The 23,520-nt window shown below is 43.6% G+C and overlaps 1 protein-coding gene across 2 annotated transcripts in view; it reads left to right on the forward strand.

Annotated features, from left to right (window-relative positions):
• VWA1 (von Willebrand factor A domain containing 1) overlaps window positions 1-22,377 on the forward strand; it is a 114,104-nt gene extending 91,727 nt beyond the window's left edge. For both annotated transcript variants that reach the window (XM_063436412.1, XM_063436411.1), the window contains 3 exons: window positions 756-1,028; window positions 9,176-9,445; window positions 21,766-22,377. In XM_063436412.1, coding sequence (XP_063292482.1) covers window positions 756-1,028; window positions 9,176-9,445; window positions 21,766-21,803 — 581 coding nt within the window. In that variant the 3' untranslated portion in view covers window positions 21,804-22,377. The remainder of the gene's footprint in view (window positions 1-755; window positions 1,029-9,175; window positions 9,446-21,765) is intronic.
• The last annotated feature ends 1,143 nt before the right edge of the window (window positions 22,378-23,520 follow it).

Below are 23,520 nucleotides of genomic sequence, written 5' to 3' on the forward strand. Positions count from 1 at the left end.
GCTCACTGCCCGGCAAGGATTCCCCTGTACTCTCCGATCTTGGAGAGGCCGGCGCCATTTTGTCGGCCTGTGAAGGGCCTCGCAGGTCCGCTGGCGTTGCAATGTAGTCGTCCATCGGTCCCGTGTTTTGACTCGGGGCATTGACTGCCGCCGTCCCCGTAACTGACAGCTTTTTATTCCGGACCATCACCTCTTTATTTAGGGCTGTAAATAGCTATTTTTCCGGCCAGGTGTGCGGAGCTCTACTACCGAGCGTCCTGCACCATGCTCGTCCAGGCCACGCCCCCCAATAGGGCATTTTAAACAGGAATGCCCCCCACTCAAAAAGGTTAGGGAAACCTTTAAATTGAGATGTAGCTGTGTGCCCAGGTACACCCGAATACATGGCCATATTGTTCCTACTGTTCCCTGTTTAGGCTGCTACGATACTTTTTGGTCATTTTAGGGTAGATCATTATATGGTTGATAATAGGGATCACATAAATGTGGACATAACATATCATTACTATGAAAATGTTCCATTTTTTCCATTGGCTTTACTGCATTTCACCTGCATTTCACCTGCATTTAAGTTTGGTTAAATAATACAAAATAAATGTTTCTAATGATTAAGCATTCAATAAATGTTTGTAAGCATTCAATAAAAGTTTATTGGGTGCACACGCTAAGGAAATGTATTGCAAAAGCTTATGAATGATGGCTCTAAGAAATGTCTGACGACCCAACTTGCCAACTTTGATTCCATTGTTTTTCAGAAAGGTACGCCCCATTACAGATTTTAATATCTGAACCTACTTCGAACAGTTTCCGGGTTAGTTGGGGTCCTCTCCTTGACGGTGTTGCCAGCTATGAAATCCAGTATGGCCCTCTTCCCAGCAATACGGTGTACAAAGTTGAATTGGACAGTAACACAAACAGCACCGTACTGGAAAACCTAAAAACCAACACTACGTATTTGGTGACGGTAGCTGCCAGATTTAAAGATGGAGCTGAGAAAGCATTGTCAGCCATTGCTTGCACGGAAGAGAGTAAGTTGTTGGTAAATTACAGAAGATTATGTGAAATAATATTGACTAAAAAGTATATTATTCTACATTCCCACTAATTCCCACAGTCGGGTACCAAGAGGCTTGGTATAAAAGGGACATTCCCTATGCCTTACTTAACATACCTGCAGTAATTTGTCCAGATTTAGCAGGAAAAAAACAGTGCAAGTGAAATTACGCAGCATTGATTACATGACAATTACTCATCTACTCCATTTTTCTTACCAAATCAGAGGCAATCCAAAGGAGGGGCTGCGAAGTGCAAAAGTTTGAGACTAGTTTTGTTTGCTTTATTTTACAGACGTTTTATATTGAGATGAGAGATGTATAGAAATATTAAAGGTTAGTACAAAACTGTGCGTCATTACCGTGGGGATTCTGTAGGTCTGCAGAAGTAAGACTGAATGTTGTTCGTTGGTGCAGTTCTAATCAGTCCTTTGAGTAATACAGGCCATTTCAACATTATTTTGTGTAACAATGTTTGAAGATTAGTGAAATCAGGAAGAACATAGTTTATTAGAAGTATCAACCAAGCCAACAGGATGAAACTAAATCATGGAGGGGAAAGATACAGAAATAGCTGTAATTGTGGACCTATAATGAATCCATAGGTGTCTCCTGGGTTCAAACACAGCATAGTTAAATAAAGCAAGGCAGGAGATCATTAGAGATGACTTGAGAGATGGTTTGGTTCGGCACTTCCGAAATTCTAGACGTAAGCAATTCGGCACTTCAGTTCGGCACTTCGGTTCGGCACTTCCGAAATTCGGCACTTTGGGAATTCAGGATTTCGGCAATTCCCTAACCCTACAAGAAGCATCCGAATGTCCGAATTGCCAAAATTCGCACATGTCTACAGATCATCTGTTAGGGGGTGGGAACTCAGCAGGGTTTACTGGGAGTTGTAGTTCAGCTTTAAACTTCTATAACTAAAATGCCCAGTACACTATTGGCCCAGCTTGGACTAAAGGACTGATCATACAGGTATCTCCACCAGTCATTATTTCTCTCCTGATTGTGCCTTGTTTTTCTATAATCAACTCCCATGTTCTGTTTATTGGATCAGTTGCCTTATACTTTTCTCACTGTTTTTGGGAAGGCATGGATTTCTCTTCTTCTTCTAAACAAATAACTTTCTCAAATTATATCACTATAATTACCAAATAATTAACAAATAAGGGGGTTAATGTGTATTGTTTTTAAAACTGTCTGCATATATAGCATCCCACAGCACCTATAAGTAGTCATTCCATTAGAACAAGGTTGAGCATAGTCTTTTTTGAGACAGATCACACTTCTATCCTATTCAGACATCTGTCCAACCTTGGATGGAATGGTAGGCTGAGATTTGTGGGGCAGGTTAGCAGGAGATGGCACCCATACATTGCACCAATAAAGTGTAGTGGTTATGGTTTTTAGAATAATTCTTTAAACATGAGTTTTAGCTCAGGTGTACTTAAAACCAAAGTACATTTCAACATTCACTGCATTTTCTCAGAGCCGTTTGATAAAATACATAAATGCCACTATTTAAAGGAGTATGGTGGATTAGTTATGCTGCGTAATGAGATTTACCTGGAGACCTTCAGAGTCAACCCTGTTAGCTAAAGAAAAACATGTTTTTTTTAGGTTACCTTGTTTAACCTGCGGCAACTCTGTTACTGATTCATTGTTAAAAGGGATTAGAATGTAGTGATTGCAGGATTTGTAACATAGCAGCAGTCTTTACATGCTGAATGTCTCTAATGTTGGTCTCATAGACTGTTTGTGTTCTGATCCTCTGTATTAGAAGTGCCTGGTCTTTCCATTCAATCTTATCTGAGACCCATTGTTTAGATTACCAACACAATAACTCATTATCAATGTTTCCAGTTGTGTCAGTGCGTGTAAACTTACTGCTGTCCTGGGAGAGTGCTTTGTAAACCATTGTAGACCAATACCCATGGCTGGTGTGATACTGTGGGAACCCAGTGACTCCACAAGCTGTGATTGGCAACTGCCATCATTCTCAGCCAGGCTCAGCATGTGGGCCGTATCCATAAGGATATGATAGTAGTACAAAAACCCAATAACTTCCTCTCGCTCCCAATATCTCCAGTTAATTCCCATAAACCTATTGTACACTACCATGAACTTTGTTGGCGTCTTATAAATAATAATAATAATAATAAAATAATAAACTCTAACTTTGTCTGGCAGAGGATCGTGGTTATTGTGGTCCAATTGCAGCTGAAGACCTAAGTTTGGAAGCCTCAGTTTTTGACAGCGACTGTACTAAGCAGACGGGGTGGTGATTTGTCAAGTTAAAAAACAGGTGCTGATTTGGGGTAAAGTGCATGTTTAGTAAGTGCAATCCCCATGGGAATTAATGGACTGTCTCTCAATATTTAGTGTGGTGAACAGAACCTCGCCACGGGCTCCTGGAGAAGCCTGCTTGCCTGCCTCAGGACTATGGGCCCTGCAATATACCTTGCCCAATGCACTTTAAAAGGCTGTGTTCAAAGAATTTATGTACTTTTGCACTCCACAAAGAAGAACCGACCGTTAGCCCGGATTCCATGGAACTGTTTTGGGCATAGGACCATGTGCACGGTCGGTCAAAAGTATGACTTCCATGGCAATCCCGAACCCCTGAACCGATCTGGCTGATTTTGGGATATGTTGGTCCCCCACATCAGGGGATGTGACTTTTGTGGGGTTTCCATGTGTTTTGGGGGTACTTTCGGGATGTTGTTAAAATGTATGTTTTCTGTGCCTAATAATTGAGTTAAGTACAGTGCCTGACTCAATTATCTCTCAGGCACATGGGAGGGGTTATCCTGCATGTGGGAGTGTCCTGGACCTGAGAGGCAATGTAATTACAATGTGTACTTTGGCACAGTCCCCTCATAGGTCCAGTGGGGAATGCCCCTGGCTTATGTCATGGAAAACCCCTTGCATGGGGACTTGCATATAAGGCCAGTTCCTCTTCACCCTCAACATAGAGCCTCGTCTCATGTGTGGAGGGAACAGCTATATTCACTCTGGGGATTGCTGTGGTCACTATACTCCCTTGGATTATAATCACTAGCTCTTGTAAGAGCCATCCTGCTTTACTCCCTGGATTGGGAGAGGTCTACCCACTGGAATCTGGATCCTGGTCTTGGGTCCAGGGTGGGTGGAGGACAGCGTGACCCCAAACTAAGCTGTAACGCTGGCTGCAGGCTTTGCGATGGTTATGGTGTCAGGTGGAGTGCTTGGAAGTACTCGGAGTTACGAGGAAGCAGTGAGTGGCGGATGCATACAGTTCGGGTGCCAGACAGTCCTCCACATTTAGCACTCTGCACCAAAAATAGCATCTGTCTCATGTTGGATGAGAATGTCCAACCTACAGCAGCACTTCTATGGCAGGGTGACCATATTACCCCCTTACCTAGTGATTACTACTAAATATAATGCATACCTCCCAAGTGTCCCGATTTAGGAGGGACAGTCCCTAATTTGGGCCCAAATCCCTCTGTCCCTCTTTTCTATCCCAATGTCCCTCTTTTCTAGAGGCTCCGTATTGTTGGTGTGATTAAGTATATAACAGAGCTCAACAGTAAAAATATTTACAGTACTGTGTCTTTAAACTATAATAAATGTTTTTAGAAAATGGTCTGTCTAAATAAGAAGCATTGGTCTGGTTCTAAGTTACATTTTAGTTGCACAAATTGTTGTTAGTAAGTCAAAAAAATTTATTGTAACTGTCACAGGAAAGGGTCCCTCTTTGTCTATTTCAAATGTTGAGAGGTATATCATGCATTGTGCAGGCCAGCATTACAGAATACTAGGGGACAATGCTCCAAAAAGTAAAGTATTTATTTTGTGGTTGGGCTATAACATTAAAGGGGCAATCCGAACCCCTAAACCACTTTAGCTTGCTGAAATGCTTTAAGTATGAAGAGTGTGTCCTCTTTTTTAATTTACAAAAAATGCAGATTTAACCCCTTAAGGACCAAACTTCTGGAATAAAAGGGAATCATGACATGTCATACGTCCTTAAGGGGTTAAATAGAAATTGGCACTTTTATAAATAAACCTTGTTACATCTTCCTGGCTGTCAATCAGACTACCTGTCCTGTTACTTCCAGTGAAGATAACTCAAGAGGCAGCAATTGCCTAGAGCAGTGTTCCCCAACCCCCGGGCCGCGGACCGGTACCGGTCCGTGGATCAAACGGTACCGGGCCGCCCAGGGGTGTGCGAGCCTGCCGGCTAATGCAGGGCTGGCATTGCCCAAGTGCCAGCCCTGCAATGTGCCTGCGGACCGGAGGGGAGATCAGAGATCTCCCTCCCCGGTCCGCAGGCACGGTGCTGGCAGCCGGCAGGGGAGGGAGAGAGGACCCAGGAGCTCTTACCTGCAGCTCCTCCGGGTCCTCCTCTCGCGAGATTTGGAGCGTTGCCGCGGTAACCACGGCAACGCTCCAAATCTCGCGAGAGTGAACTCTAGCCCTGTAACTGGGCTAGAGTTCATCTCACCACCACCGGACCACCAGGGAATCCCCACCGGACCACCAGGGACTAAGAAATGTCCCCCCTCCTCCCAGTAAAGGTAAGAAGGGAGGGGGGACATCAATATATTATTTTTAATTAAATAAATTTTAAAAAGCCTCCCTACCCTCCTTACTCCCCATACACACACTGCCCCATACACACACTGCCCCATACACACACTGCCCCATACACACACTACACACACAGCCCTACACACACTGCCCCACAAACACTGCCCCATACACACACTACACACACTGCCCCATACACACACTGCCCCATACACACACTGCCCCATACACACACTACACACACAGCCCCACAAACACTGCCCCATACACACACTACACACACTGCCCCCATACACACACTACACACACTGCCCCCAAACACTCCCCCATGCACACACTACACACACTGCCCCCAAACACTGCCCCCATACACACACTACACACACTGCCCCCATACACACACTGCCCCATACACACACTGCAAACATTGCCCCCATACACACACTACACACACTGCCCCACAAACACTGCCCCATACACACACCACACACTGCCCCCAAACACTGCCCCATACACACACTACACACACTGCCCCCAAACACTGCCCCCATACACACACTACACACACTGCCCCCATACACAGCCCCCATACACACACTACACACACTGCCCCCATACACACACTGCCCCCAAACACTGCCCCATACACACACACTGCAAACACTGCCCCCATACACACACTACACACACTGCCCCATACACACACTACACACACTGCCCCATACACACACTACACACACTGCCCCCAAACACTGCCCCCATACACACACTACACACACTGCCCCCAAACACTGCCCCATACACACACTGCCCCCATACACACACTACACACACTGCCCCACAAACACTGCCCCATACACACACTACACACACTGCCCCCAAACACTGCCCCATACACACACTACACACACTGCCCCCAAACACTGCCCCATACACACACTACACACACTGCCCCGCAAACACTGCCCCCCATACACACACACTGCACCGCTCACACACACATACACACAATTTTGAGTCTATGTCTTTATGTGACTGTGTTTGTGATTTTCTGACTATGTATGTGTCTGCGTGTTTTTTTAATATATGTGACTGGTTTTTTTTTTTTGTCTTATTAAATCAAAACAAGCGGGCCACGGAAAAATTATCAAATGTTTACCGGTCCGCGGCGATAAAAAGGTTGGGGAGCACTGGCCTAGAGCACCTCTCTTGCAAAGTCTTCTCTTTGAGCTGCATTGGACAGCCACAGAAAGTCTGGCCTGGGGGAAAAGGGGAGGGTTTGTAAATGCTGCAGACAAGATCTACACCTTTTGCAAATTGGTTTTAGATATATCCCCAATGAAGAAACACATGATTAAATTCATGCATGTTTCCATTTGGCATAAATATATACTAAACAGGGATTATTCCTTTTATTTGTAATTGGGCAGTGGAGTGTACTATTGTGACAGATCCAATTTATGTTGTTTAAAAAAAAAAAAAATAGAAAATGTTGACAAATGTATTTGTTGCTTATATTTCTTCAATTTGGAGAAATGTATATTTCGGGGGTAGGTTCCCCTTTAAAAATTACAGAAACTAGTAAGAGAGTGCTTCTTTCGTTCCTAGTCCAGACACACACAGCTCATTTATCAGTCATTTTATTCTTTGGGGATGTTATCGCCTTCTTGGTTTATCTGCTGTCTGTCAGTGTGTGGAGATAGTTTTATATTAATGGCTCGAACTTGGCGGAATTCCCAGTGCTTCAACTCAAATGACTAAATCTACCGAGAATTGGTCCCCATGATTACAAGTATATTTACAATGTTCTTTTCTTACTATTAGTTGACGAGCTAAATTTAACACCAATCTAATGTACAGTATAATGCCTCTGAGATAAAACATCAGGCACATGGTTTTAATTTGTCAAGGTTAACTCAACCTTTGTATTTCCAAGGTGGTCACAACAATCGTCATGGAGCTGGGTATTAATATTTATAAATCTCTGGACATATTTAGAAACCAACAAAATCTAAAATGTATTGAAATAATATTATAAATGACCTCCTTGAGCTAGCTTGACTCGGAAAGCAATGGAATATGTAATTAATGTTTATGATAAATTATATAATTGTTACTTAAAGGGGCATTCTATGCATCATATCCACTACAGTGGTCTGTAAAGGTATGGTAACTGGAGTCCCCTTGTGCCATTTTACAGGAACGAGTCTAAACATTTTGAAACAGTTTTTGAATGGTTTAACATTTATCTGGGGTCCTCAGGTGCCCATAGATCTTCCAGTCTTCTGTGAAATCACTACAGAGGAGGTTGGCATTCAACTTTAATAATATCAATTCAGTCGAACTCTGAACGTCTGTCCCGGTTAAGTAAACCCCAACACGCAGTGTGTAAACATAAATAGAAAAATACCAAGAAAAACTATACAGACAAAGGTCAGCACTAGAGGTAACTTTACAAGAACAAAGCAAATGGCGCCCTATTTATATGAGGGTGTCTTTTGTTTTAAGGTCACGTCCCCAAAACGTTCTGGGCCAATGAAAATCAAAGTAATGGGCATCAACGTAATGATGCCCCCCAAAAAAGGCGTCATCACAACGTCCAACGTGGTGCTTGCCGATCAGCTGGAGAGAGGAGTCTTTTTCAGGTACCGCACCACGTAGGAGTGCTGGAACGAGGTAAGATATAATGACAACTTTATTTATGGGTGAGCTAATGCTTTCAAACAATGAATAAGGGCCAAAACTGATATTGCTTTACCGGACTGGGGACTTTCTCTGTGGCAATATCACAGAAGACCAGAATGATTACAGGTGTACATGAGACCCAGGTAAGTGATGTTCAAAAGCTGCTTGACACCTTACTGTGGCATAGTGACAGGGGACACCTGGCACCATAACCTCTACAGTGCCCTTAAAGGAGCACTCTAAGCAATAACACATGAGTTTTTTTGCATAGGTTATGGTTCATGTATTTTTCTGTCTAGACTACCAGCACACAATGGCGTAAAACTGCAGTGATTAGCAAAACGTGCCGCAGCTATAAGACTGCCCTCTCTTATAAGGATGGCAGAGGAGAACATTTTACTTCCTGCTTCCCGTTGTATTCAACTTGTGTTTGTGGCATGAAACAGGGATCTTGATTGGTGGAGCATCTGGTTGGTGAAGCGTCTTCCTAGAGAGCCCTTGATTATCCCTTTAGGCGTTTGGGGAGGTCTCAGAGGCACACATTAAAGGAAACGCTGAAACTAATGTCCTAGTATAAACATATACTTAAAATAATTCTAACAATGCATGCAACTCATTTAACCCCTTAAGGACACATGACATGTGTGACATGTCATGATTCCCTTTTATTCCAGAAGTTTGGTCCTTAAGGGGTTAAAAAGTGTACATTTTTACAAATCATATAATACAATCTTGGAAACCTACATTTAAATAAACCACCATTTACAGTTCCACATTCCTTAATGACCACATGTTTAATTTGACTCAGTGCATTAAGATCTTGCTAACTAAATGATTTATTGCTTTGCTCCCTCTAACAGAAGATGTTAAAGTGCGCTACCTGCATTTGGAGGATCTGGGATCTGATCGCTTGAAGGCTACTTGGGGCTCGGCAGATGGTGATGTGCAGGGATATCGTGTGAGATGCCGGCGGCAAGCAGGGAATTCTGCTGTGGTTAACGTGGCTCCTCAGACCCACAGTACGGTTTTCACTGACATTACAGCAGGGTCTATCAACAAGATTTGTGTCAAGCCCTTTTATAAAGACAGAGCAGGAAAAAACCTATGCAGGACTGTTCATATACATCCAGGTACAACTAAGCTTAGTATTTAAAGTGGCAGTGTCACTTTTCTTTTTTTCTCTCCTTATACTGTCTTTGCATCTTATACTGTCCTGTCCTGTCTTTCTTTGCCCCAAACATTCTACATGAGATCACTGTAACTACTTTTTTAAAAAGACAATTGTCACCTAAAAATTGCTTTGGGACAAATTATTGCTTTATATGAGTATTGAAATAAACCATTATTTTTAATGTCAATGTAAAATTTCAGGCAAAATGCCTCTACACCCGTGGACTTCATATATTTTTCTCCACCATGTCTGTCCACCTTTGGTTGGATGTTACCTTGCACCGACAGTTTATTTTCTATGGCATATGCTGTCTCTCAGAAGGCACAGAGCAGTGATGCAGAATAGAAGCAGTGTGTCTATCTGGGATGGTTGGTTGATGGAATGGTTGGCTAGGGCCATTTTATGAGTGGCACACTCTGTGTCATCCGCCTGCAGTGTACGCGCACTCTGTCTGGCAACCAGTTGAGCTGGAGCCTATGTCTGTCAGCACGCTCTGGTCACATCAGGGCCATATTTAATATTTGCTTAACCCCTTAAGGACACATGACATGTGTGACATGTCATGATTCCCTTTTATTCCAGAAGTTTGGTCCTTAAGGGGTTAAGCCCCCTGGATCCCTCTCTCCCCTCCCCCCCTGCCCCCCCCCCCCCCCTCCCCAATCCTTGGCATTCAATCACACCCTCCAACGCAATGTAATGCAAAGAAGAGAGGGCCCTGGTGCAAGACTTCTTTTTGGCTCTGCTATCGCAACGGTGACTAAAAGGTAGATCCCCGTCTGTCATACAACTCCAACAATGCTTTGACAGCTGTAGCTCTACCATTGTCCCATGCTTGTAGGGTTGTATTTAGCACTGAGCAGTGTTTGTGTGTTTGAATGTGAGCATGTTTTTGTATGGAGTATGTTTGTGTGAATGTAGGGGTGTGTTTGTATGTGGTGCTGGCATTTAAATGCAAGCATGCATTTATGTGTATGCAGGGGTGTGTTTATATATAATTTCGGTGTTTTAACACAGAGGTGTGTTTGTATGTAGTGTTAATGTTTCAATGCAGGAGTGTTTGCATGTAGTGTTGGCGTTTGAATGCTGAGATGTATGCACAAATACACATAAAATAAACAAATTTAAACCAATGTGGCTTAGTAGAGCAGTAAAACAAGAGATAAAAAATAAGAAAAGGGCATTTAAATAATTTAAATCTGACAAAACAGAGGCATCCAATATAAGATACAAGGAAGCCAATAATGTCTGCAAAAAGGCAATTAAAGTGGCTAAACTAGAAAATGAGAAATTGATAGCCAAAGAATGCAAAACTAATCCCCCAAATTTTTCAAGTACATCAATTATAAAAAAAAAAAAATGAAAGTGTAGGTACACTGTAAATAGAGATACCGTATATACTCGAGTATAAGCCGACCCGAATATAAGCCGAGGCCCCTAATTTTACCCCAAAAATCTGGGAAAACTTATTGACTCGAGTATAAGACTAGGGTGGGAAATGCAGCAGCTACTGGTAAATTTCTAAATAAAATTAGATCCTAAAAAAATATATTAATTGAATATTTATTTACAGTGCGTGAGTGTATGAGTGCAGCGTGTGTGTATGAGTGCAGCGTGTGTGTATGAGTGCAGCGTGTGTGTATGAGTGCAGCGTGTGTGTATGAGTGCAGCGTGTGTGTATGAGTGCAGCGTGTGTGTATGAGTGCAGCGTGTGTGTATGAGTGCAGCGTGTGTGTATGAGTGCAGCGTGTGTGTATGAGTGCAGCGTGTGTGTATGAGTGCAGCGTGTGTGTATGAGTGCAGCGTGTGTGTATGAGTGCAGCGTGTGTGTATGAGTGCAGCGTGTGTATGAGTGCAGCGTGTGTGTATGAGTGCAGCGTGTGTGTATGAGTGCAGCGTGTGTGTATGAGTGCAGCGTGTGTGTATGAGTGCAGCGTGTGTGTATGAGTGCAGCGTGTGTGTATGAGTGCAGCGTGTGTGTATGAGTGCAGCGTGTGTGTATGAGTGCAGAGTGGGGGGTGGGCAATTGTATTATTATTTTTTAATTATTTAAAAAAAAATTATTATTTTTTATTTTATTTAATTATTATTTTTTATTTTATTATAATTTTATTTTTTTTCGTACCCCCTCCCTGCTTGATACATGGCAGGGAGGGGGGCTCACACTCCCTGGTGGTCCAGTGGATGGGCTGTGTAGGAGGGGGGCTGGCAGAGCTGTTACTTACCTCTCCTGCAGCTCCTGTCAGCTCCCTCTTCCTCCGCGCCGGTCCGTGCAGCTCCCAGTGTAAGTCCCAGTGTAAGTCTCGTGGCCGCACTATGACCCCGCGGCTCTCGCGAGACTTACACTGGGAGCTGACAGAGGAGCTGAACGGACCGGCGCGGAGGCGGAGGGAGCTGACAGGAGCTGCAGGAGAGGTAAGTAAGAGCTCCCTGCCAGCCCCCCTCCTACACAGCCCCCTGTCTGTATTATGGCAATGTAAATTGCCATAATACAGACATTGACTCGAGTACAAGCCGAGTTGGGGTTTTTCAGCACAAAAAATTTGCTGAAAAACTCGGCTTATACTCGAGTATATACGGTAGGTCTGTTAGTTAATAAAGACCAGGAAAAGGCAGAAATTTTAAATTATTATTTTTCTTCAGTATATATTATAGCAAGCGATATGCAAATGACTGCTGCAAACAACTTGCAGATAACTTGTGAGTGGATGACTCGAGACAAGGTGCTACAGCAGTTAAAGGACCACTATAGGCACCCAGACCACTTCAGCTCAATGAAGTGGTCTGGGTGCCAGGTCCATCTAGAATTAACCCTGCCTGCTGTAAACATAGCAGTTTCAGAGAAACTGCTATGTTTACAAATGGGTTAATCCATCCTCTAGTGGCTGTCTCATTGATAGCTGCTAGAGGCGCTTCTGCGCTTCTCACTGTGATTTTCACAGTGAGAAGACGCCAGCATCCATAGGAAAGCATTGAGAATGCTTTCCTATGGACTGGCTGAATGCCTGCGTTGCTCTTGCCACTCATGCACATTCAGCCGATGATGGCCAAAGGAGGAGGAGAGTCCCCAGCACCGAGGGAGCCCGGCGCTGGAGAAAGGTGAGTGTTAAACCCCCTTCCTCCCCCTTCAGCCCGGCGGGAGTGGGACCTTGAGGGTGGGGGCACCCTCAGGGCACTATAGTGCCAGGAAATAGAGTTTGTTTTCCTGGCACTATAGTGGTCCTTTAAAGAAAATGAATGTAATTAAAGCTCCGAGGCCTGACGTTCTTCAGCCATGAGTACTTGAGCTAAGTGGGAAAAAACATTTTTTATTTAATCTTTCAAGATTCTTTTGTTTCAGATATTGTACCGGAGGATTGGAGGAAGGCAGATGTTGTTCCAATTTTTAAAAAGGTTCAAAATCCTTGCCTGGAAATTATAGACCTGTGAGCTTAACTTCTGTGACTGGGAAAATATTTGAAAGGTTATTAAGGGATAATATTTAAGAATTCATTTGGAAGAACTTTGTTATTAGCAATAATCAGCATGGTTTTATGAAATATAGTTAATGTCAAACTAAACTAATTGCATTCTACAAAGAAGTAAGTAGAAGTAAAGATCTGGGTGTTGCAGTGGATGTGATCTACTTAGATTTTGCCAAGGCATTTGATACGGTTCCTCACAATAGGTTAGTCTTCAAACTAAAAGAAATTGGCCTAGATGAATATTCTTGTTCTTGGGTAGAACATTGGCTTAAGGATAGAGTACAAGGAGTTGTCATTAATGATAAATTTTCAGGCTGGACAAAAGTGGTAAGTGGTGTCCCTCAGGGTTCTGTTTTGGGGCCACTTCTGTTTAAAGGACCACTCTAGTGCCAGGAAAACACTCGTTTTCCTGGCACTAGAGTGCCCTGAGGGTGCCCCCACCCTCAGGGACCCACTCCCGCCGGGCTCTGGGGGGAGGAAGGGGTTAAACTTACCTCTTTCTCCAGCGCCGGGCGGGGAGCTTTCCTCCTCCTCCTCTTCTTCCTTGTGACGTCATCGGCTGAATGCGCATGCGCGGCAGGAGCCGCGCTCGCATTCAGCCGGTCGCATAGGAAAGCATTCATAATGCTTTCCTATGGACGCTTGCGTGCTCTCACTGTGATTTTCACAGTGAGAAGCACGCAAGCGCCTCTAGCGGCTGTCAATAAGACAGCCACTAGAGGCACTGGAGGCTGGCTTAACCCTCAGTATAAACATAGCAGTTTCTCTGAAACTGCTATGTTTATTAAAAAAAAGGGTAAAAGCTAGCTGGACCTGGCACCCAGACCACTTCATTAAGCTGAAGTGGTCTGGGTGCCTGGAGTGGTCCTTTAACATATTTATAAATCATTTTTCAATAGGCATTGAAAGCCATGTTTTAGTGTTTGCAGATGACACAAAACTTTGTAAAGTAATAAAATGTGAGCAGGATATTGCTTTGCTGCAGAGGGATTTAGATAGTTTGGGCAACTGGGCACTAAAATGGCAGATTAAATTTAAGGTAGAGAAATGCAAAGTTATGCACTTCAAGGTCCAGAATGCACTATCAACTTACACCCTAAATGCAGGGCCGGACTGGCCCACCGGGATACCGGGAATTTTCCCGATGGGCCACGGCACCTGGGGGCTGCTCTGAACAAGTATGTGCCACCGGGTGGCCGGTTCGGTGGCACACACTCTGAAGGGGCCGGTCGGCGGCCGCATTCCGCGCTGGAGCCGCCGGACCGGGTGGCAGCCTCGCCGGTCCGGCGGCACTCCTTTCACTAATGCTGACTCGCTGGGGGCTGATGGAGGAGCATGTCTCTGTGCCATGCTCCCTCGCGGTTCCCACAATTCCCAGCACAGGAACCGCGAGGGAGCATGGTACAGAGATATGCTCCTCCCTCCTCCATCAGCCCCCAGCGAGTAAGCATTAGTGAAAGGAGTGCCGCCGGACCAGCGAGGCTGCCACCCGGTCCGGCGGCTCCAGCGCGGAATGCGGCCGGCCCCAGCCCCAGCCCCACTCAATCAGGTAAATGGGAGGGGAGGGGGGAAATAAAGAGACACAAGGGGGGGGGGGATAAAGAGACACAAGGGGGGGGGGAATAAAGAGACACAAGGGGGGGGGGAATAAAGAGACACAAGGGGGGGGAATAAAGAGACACAAGGGGGGGGGAATAAAGAGACACAAGGGGAGGGGGGGAAATAAAGAGACACAAGGGGAGGGGGGGAAATAAAGAGACACAAGGGGAGGGGGGGAAATAAAGAGACACAAGGGGAGGGGGGGAAATAAAGAGACACAAGGGGAGGGGGGAAATAAAGAGACACAAGGGGAGGGGGGGAAATAAAGAGACACAAGGGGAGGGGGGGAAATAAAGAGACACAAGGGGAGGGGGGAAATAAAGAGACACAAGGGGAGGGGGCAAATAAAACAGGGGCACAGTGAAAGGATGGGGGAAAGAGACAGAGGGGGGGATAGAGAGATGGTGGAGGGAGGAAAAAGAGACAGGGGGAGAGAGAGACAGAGAGGAAGAGAGATGTGGGGGAGAGAGAGACAAAGGGAAAGGGTGGAGCCGGCAGGGGAGGGAGAAAGGACCCGGGAGGTCAGCCTGCAGCTCCTCTGCGTCCTTCTCGCACGAGCACAAAGCGTTGCCGCGGTTACCATGGCACTGCTCCGGCTCTCACGAGAGTGAACTCTAGCCCTGGAGCTATGGGCTAGAGTTCACTCTCACCACGAGTTCCTGGTGGTCGCAGTGTTGAGAGTGAACTCTAGCCCCATAGACACACTGCCCCCACACACACACACACACCATACACATTCACACACTGCCCCCCATATACACACTGCCCCCCCCACACACACCATACACATTCACACACTGCCCCCCATACACACCATACACACCATACACATTCACACATTGCCTCATACACACACACAGTGCCTCCATACACACTGCCCCCATGCACACACACACATTCACAGCCCCCCCCATACACACATTTCCCCACACACGCTATGCATTCACACACTACACCCCCCCCCCACACACATACACTGAACCTTTCACACACACTGCACCCCTCACACATTGTACCACTGCTCCTATACCCTACTACAGCCTCATATCCCAGCAAACCCCAGGTAAGTTGTCAAACTGTTCTTAAACGGTTTGACTACTTACTCTGTGAGGGGGTCCCGGTGTTCTATCATTCTGCTATACCTGTCAGATTTCTATACCCTCGTCATTTCCGGGGAGGGGAAGCAGCTGGATCCTGTGCTGCACATGCGTGCTAGCACTCCTGCTACTCCTCCACAGCCAGGTCCTGGAAGGTAAGTAAAACTAGTTTTACACTTTCATTATAGTTAGTGCATTCACTAAGCTTAGGACATGGGACATTTAGGGTTAATGTTAGGGTTCAAATTAGAGTTAGGATTAGGGACTTGTTCACATTTAGTGATATTTCACAATAGGGGAATATCACTAAATAGGGATTTCTCACTCTATTTTAACCCTTACCCCAAGGGTTAGGGTAAGAATAGAGAGTGAGAGAGGTTAGAAGCACTTACCTAACCCTAATTTGAACCCTCACTTAACCCTAAATGTCCCGTGTGCCTAAGCTTAGTGAATGCACTAACTATAATGAAAGTGTAACACTAGTTTTACTTACCTTCCAGGACCTGGCTGTGGAGGAGTAGCAGGAGTGCTAGCACGCATGTGCAGCACAGGATCCAGCTGCTTCCCCTCCCCGGAAGTGACTAGGGTATAGAAATCTGACGAGGTATAGCAGACTGATAGAACACCGGCACTCCTTGCACCATAACCACTACACAGAGCAGTAGTGGTTATTGTGCATGGATTTTTTCTTTAAATAATCTACAAGTGCCCCTCCCGGGATCAGGCTCTGGATCCTCCACTGGTATATGACATGTATATTAATGTGTGTATTAGAGATAGATATATATATATATATATATATATATATATATATATAATTATGTCTATTATATTTACACATATATTAATGTACATTTATATATGCATAATACACAGAGAAATGTCATTAATATGTACCATATGTAATGAGCAGATATTGGCCCAGTCTTGTTGCTAGGTAGGTGCACACTCCAGCACAATAACATATTTAAAAGTGAAGAGCGCACCCACAGGACTTCAAAGTAAACAAGAGAACGTCAATTTTTTACAGTTGTGCCCAACATACATTCACCATTTCAGTCCCATTACCAAGCTTTCCTTAATATGTCATGGTAGTTGGACTGAAACATTGATTACATGCAAAGGCACATCTGCTTAAAATAAATCAGCACTTTTGTTTATTTTGAACCATATGAGTGCTTTTTTTTACGTTGGAGTAATAATTTTTAATTTTAAGTTCTCTTTTCTAACTCTGTATCTGCACACTATGCTGGCGCGACGCATTATGGGGCTGGTAAAAAAAAAAATTCCAGGGCTGCTTTTAATGCCCAGTCCGGCCCTGCCTAAATGGTAGTGAATTAGGGATAACAAGACACGAGAAGGATTTAGGAATTCTTATAGACAACAAATTAGGCAGCAATATGCAATGTCAATCTGCAGTTGCTAAGGTCAGTATGGTTTTGTCATGTATAAATGGGGGTATAAATTCGGTGGCTGAAAATATAATTTTCCCGCTTTATAAATCGCTGGTAAGACCACACCTTGAATATGCTGTGCAATTTGGGCACCTGTTCTAAAGAAGGATATCATGGCACTAGAAAAAGTGCAGAGACGAGCTACAAAATTGAACAAAAGAATGGAGCCTTTTAGTTAAGAAGAAAGGTTAAAAAAATGTAAATCTCTTTAGTTTAGAAAAACAGCGCCTCAAAGGGGATAATGATAACATTATACAAATATATTCAGGACCAGTACAAAACATTATGTGGAAATCTATTCATAAACAGGGCTGTACATAGGACACAAGGTCATGCATTTAGGCTGGAAGAAAGGATATTTCATCTAAGGCAAAGGTTTTTTTACAGTAAGAACTATAAGGATATGGAATTCTCTGCCTGAAGAGGTGGTTTTATCAGAGTCCATACAGATGTTTAACCACTTAAGGACCAAACTTCTGAAATAAAATGTAATCATGACGTGTCACACACGTCATGTGTCCTTAAGGGGTTAAACTGCAATTGGATAAATACTTCCAAAAACATAACATACAGGGATATAATTTCTAATTAGTGGGGAAATAGCAGCTTGATCCAAGGAGACATCTGACTGCCATTTTGGGGCCAAGAAGGATTTTTTCCCCTAGTTTGTTGCAAAATTGGAAGCACTTCAGACTGGGTTTGTTGCCTTCTTTTGGATCAACGGCAAGATATACAGACTCACAGATACACACTGACACAGATACACAACCTGACACGGATTTCAAGATCAGAGACAACATGGGTTTACTTCAGGGAGATCATGCCAAACTAATCTTATTGATTTTTTTGATTGGGTAACTAAAATTATAGATCAGGGTGGTGCAGTAGACATTGCTTACCTCGATTTCAGTAAGGCTTTTGACACTGTTGCACATAGAAGGCTTATCAACAAACTACAATCTTTGAGTTTGGATTCCAATATTGTTGAATGGGTAAGGCAGTGGCTGAGTGACAGGAAACAGAGGGTTGTAGTCAATGGAGTATATTCAAAGCTTGGGCTTGTCACCAGTGGGGTACCTCAGGGATCTGTACTTGGACCCATTCTCTTTAATATTTTTATTAGTGATATTGCAGAAGGTCTTGATGGTAAGGTGTGTCTTTTTGCGGATGATACTAAGATATGTAACAGGGTTGATGTTCCAGGAGGGATAAGCCAAATGGAAAATGATTTAGGTAGACTAGAAAAATGGTCAGAGTTGTGGCAACTGACATTTAATGTGGATAAGTGCAAGATAATGCATCTTGGACGTAAAAACCCAAGGGCAGAGTACAGAATATTTGATAGAGTCCTAACCTCAACATCTGAGGAAAGGGATTTAGGGGTGATTATTTCTGATGACTTAAAGGTAGGCAGACAATGTAATAGAGCAGCAGGAAATGCTAGCAGAATGCTTGGTTGTATAGGGAGAGGTATTAGCAGTAGAAAGAGGGAAGTGCTCATGCCATTGTACAGAACACTGGTGAGACCTCACTTGGAGTACTGTACACAGTACTGGAGACCCTATCTTCAGAAGGATATTGATACCTTAGAGAGAGTTCAAAGAAGGGCTACTAAACTGGTTCATGGATTGCAGGATAAAACTTACCAAGAAAGGTTAAAGGATCTTAACATGTATAGCATGGAGGAAAGACGAGACAGGGGGGATATGATAGAAACATTTAAATACATAAAGGGAATCAACACAGTAAAGGAGGAGACTATATTTAAAAGAAGAAAAACTACCACAACAAGAGGACATAGTCTTAAATTAGAGGGACAAAGGTTTAAAAATAATATCAGGAAGTATTACTTTACTGAGAGGGTAGTGGATGCATGGAATAGCCTTCCAGCTGAAGTGGTAGAGGTTAACACAGTAAAGGAGTTTAAGCATGCGTGGGATAGGCATAAGGCTATCCTAACTATAAGATAAGGCCAGGGACTAATGAAAGTATTTAGAAAACTGGGCAGACTAGATGGGCCGAATGGTTCTTATCTGCCGTCACATTCTATGTTTCTATGTTTCTATGACACATGCAGATACAGACACACAGGTACAAACAATGACACACATGCAGACAGACAGACACACCCACTGAAACATATGCAGATACAAAGTACAAAGATACACACTCTGACTACATATAGATACACACATACAGACACACAGATACCATAACTGACACACATGCAGATACACAGATACACACTGAAACATGCAGATACACAGATACACACTGAAACATGCAGATACACAGATACCCACACTGACTGAATATAGATACATACTATGAGAACATACAGATACACACACTGACACACATACAGACACTGACACACGTGCAGATACACAGATACATACACTGACTACATATAGATGCACAGATACACACAATGAGAATATACAGATACACACTGACACACATGCAGACATAGATACAAACACTGACTATATATAGATACACACAAATATATACACACTGACAACATACAGGTACACAGACACATACTGACAGGCATACTGCCACATACATACAGACATATACACTGCCACACAAACATACACAGACATACTGAAACACACAGACAGACATAGTGACACTCACAGACATATATTCTGACACACTGTAACGGCTTACCTTTGTTGGGAGTCTGTAGCGCAGATATATGCTCACCCTTGCAATTAAACACAGACCAAGGTGGTCAGGTAAGAACTCACCTGGCCTGTGAGTCTGTGCAGGTTAATGCTCCAAGACGCAGTACAGAAACGGATAAACCAGGAGAATAGTCGTGGGTAAGCCAGAGGTCAGTGGGTGCCAGAAATCAGGATAAGCGAGTAGAGAGCCGAGGTCAGAGGATGCCAGAAGTCAGGGTACAACGAAATAACAATCCAAGGTCAGGAGCACACTGGAACATCAAACAGCAATACTTGAACCAGAGTCAATGAACTGACACTGCCCTCAGGGAGAGGCAGTGTCTTATACCTGGCTAATTGGTGATCAGCCACAGGTGTGCTGAGAATGTTGGAGCAGCCACAGAATAACGTCCAGCCCCCAGTGCTGGATACAAGGCAAGATTAACTTCAGGCAATTTCTAGAGCTGTATAGTGGCTCAGAGGCAAGAGAGCAGGTCCAGGATTGCAGAGTACCCAGGTTCAAGTCCCTCATCAGGCACTTCTGGGACGACCTCGTCTGGCCGTCTGGATGTCGCGGTGAGAACTGTGACACACACACATAGATGCAGACATACTGATTCACACACACAGACATACTGACACACACTCAGAATTTATAGTTTGATAGCCACCTTCTAGTTTCTTACCTTTGCTTGATGGCTTCCCTGGGGTCCAGTGTACTGGTTGGAAGATAAGCTCTTGCTCTCTCCCGGCCTGGCCTCCTCACTTCACTGCTTCCTTCGGGTCTTCCTCCCTCCCGCGCGGCTCGGTGTGCTCTGAGAGGAAGTGACCAGCCGTCACTTCCTCCCATGCTGCTGAAAAGCAAGGGCCGCAGCGCCCGACCAGGCCCCTGCTGAAATATGCCCACAGGGTGGCCCTAAGTCCATGGGACATCTGATGGGTGCCCTTAGTGTGCGGGCCCGATCCCAAAATAAATTGTTGTGGGCAAATGGGTCAGCTGCTTTGGGCTCCCCAGAAGTTACTGGGCCCTGGTCAGCATGCACGCAGGTCACTGGCTGTCAGGTGGTATACGGACACACCGCAGGCGGAAGATTATGGTTGTCATCCCGGTTAAACTGCACTGCCACGTGGAGAGCACAGTGCTCTGAGAGATTAAGCCATTACTCGCCACTCTCCATGAGGCGGGACCATACAGAACAAGCAGCCAGTTCAAGAGAGCATCCAACTGAAGATAGACATGGCAGCAAAAGATATAGAAGTCCATAAGTAGGAAAGCGAAGTTCACAAAATGTTTATTTACAACTTGTCAGGACTATTTCATAGTTTTCCAACGTCCTAACCTAATGTGGCCACACCTCCACGTAATACTGTACTACTGCTGTCATTGTTAAAAAAGGCTTGGTGCAACAATGTATCGCTCAGATAATTTGTTGCTACTGATGATACAGTGCTGCAATCCTGAGCGCTACACTTCTATATTGATTAGTTGACAAACCTACTTGTATTCCCATTTACATTGCCTTTTTCAACCCCAAAACAGGATCCACATTGGCGTTGAATTTCTGCCCAACAAATTTGTACCACAAACTGTACTTCAACGAAATTAATAGCCATTCCACCTCCATCCCTTTCCATTATCTGCATTTGTGCTCGTTCCATATCATTCTAGCTTGACAAGGTCTGACAACTATTAAAGACAATGGTTCCTTTCATTACATGTATGTTAGTGCAAATTGGTTTTAGGTTACACTTGCCATTTTAGTAGATTGTACATTTTGACAAAATGTGGTGAAAGTCAGATCTTAAGAATTTCCATTCCCTGTTCTTTTGCCCAAAATCATTCACTTTATTTATATATGAGATAAACTCGCCTGCCTACAGCAGCTTTAATTGTGTCGCTAAATTCTCCTGCATGTATCAATGAGTGTAGTTTACTTGACTCTTGCAATCTTTAACAAATAGTCATATAACCTTTTCGTTTTCTTTTTTGCACCAGTAACTCCCGCAGAAGGCTACCCAATGTTGCGGACGTAGTAACGTGCATGTGAGAGAAATGCAGCATTTTTATCCCGCAAGTCTGAGACTCAAAAGACGAGCAAGCGACCACGAGAATCTATATAGGATAAGAAGTGTCTCCTATATTGGTATTACTTGAAAGTAATAGGATCAAAAGCATCAATTTGTTGGAGCAAGATGTGTGCAAGCATTGTCTCTGAACATTTAGGTTTGATATTCATGACGGCAAGGACCCAATTGGTTATCGTACGTTTCAAACCATGGTTAATAAACCATACATTTTCAGTAACCACTATCCCTCTTCACCATCTAGTTAGTGCTTGAAACTGACAATGCTAAGTCTCTTATACAGGGCAGAGATAGAATCAGAGAACGTATGCTTAAACCTCAGTCTGTGATGTTCTTCCAAAAACATATGGTCAAAGAATGCTGTCTCAGCAACATTAAAGTATTTGTTTCCACGGAGATGGGAATATTGACACACAAGGAGACTATCTGTTACAAATGAAAAATCTAAAATGTCACCCTCCATTCTGCACCCATAATTGTCACAATTATTTAAAATACATGTTATTAAATATATTATGTTTAATGGCTGTCTTGGTAAATAGGAGTAGCTTGGAGTAGATATTTATCTTTGAATTTCTTGTGTACAAGGATTCCATATACTTAGTCATATCTTACGTGAGTTTTTGTTTCCATAGCCACCACCAGTCTAAAAATACAATTACAATGAAGTGTCGATGTAGAATATCATGAATACACAGAGATGCACTATTTGTAACATCCCTACATGGCATCACTGGCTGCCCTGCAACATGCCAGCATTATGGCAATTGTCTTGGCTAGTCTTCTTGGTGCTTGATGCCCAGGCCTCTTCCGGCAATGGGCTCCTCAATCTGGAGACAAGGAAGATCACTGGAAGCGGGGACAAATCAAGTGCGATGGCCAGAAACCAATGGAATAGGGGTACATTTGTTGGAACAGGAGGGCAATGGTTGCTGTGGAAGAGTTATGTAAAAGGGCCAAACCATTGGCAGAGGTAAGTTAGAAAAAGCAAGGGTTGCAGAAGCAGCAAAGGGAAAGAATCTGTAATGTGTTTTGTATATAATGGGAGTGGACTGTCTGAGTTTGATAGGAGTTCTTCGCCCATCATTTTAACGTGTTAGTATTTAAATAGTGCTGAAAAATGCATGTTCTTGTCTTGCACTTACTAATTATAAAGACAAACACAACTTAAATTACAGGGTTATTCGTGGACTTTGAATTGACGGGACTTCAACTGAATTGTAAATGATACACCACAATAGCAAAATGGAAAATGTGACATAAGATTTGCTTTCATTTCAACTATTTTAGCCCAAGATTTGACAATCACTTTGAATTTTTGAAAAAAATATTTTAGTGAACGATCCTGCAAAATTTAAATACATATATTTTCCAATCAATGCTTATACAAATGATATCATTAGCCTATTGCTGGATTGCATGCATGTTTCAATATAACAATTCCATTAAAGCTGCCTCAATGTTAGCCAGGGTTGCTATATTCAATACGTTTTAATGGATGGATCTGATTTAATCACATTGACAAGTGCACATGGAAATTGATTCTATACTGTATTAAGAACTCATATGCTCTGGGAGGCAAAATCAGCTAATCGGCCAAGAAAGTATCCAAATGGAATTAATTGTCTTCTTTTAGTGTATGATCGGTACCTAACTGCAAGTCAGC

Source organism: Pelobates fuscus, chromosome 11 (genome assembly GCF_036172605.1).
Source record: "Pelobates fuscus isolate aPelFus1 chromosome 11, aPelFus1.pri, whole genome shotgun sequence".
NCBI lineage: Eukaryota > Metazoa > Chordata > Amphibia > Anura > Pelobatidae > Pelobates > Pelobates fuscus.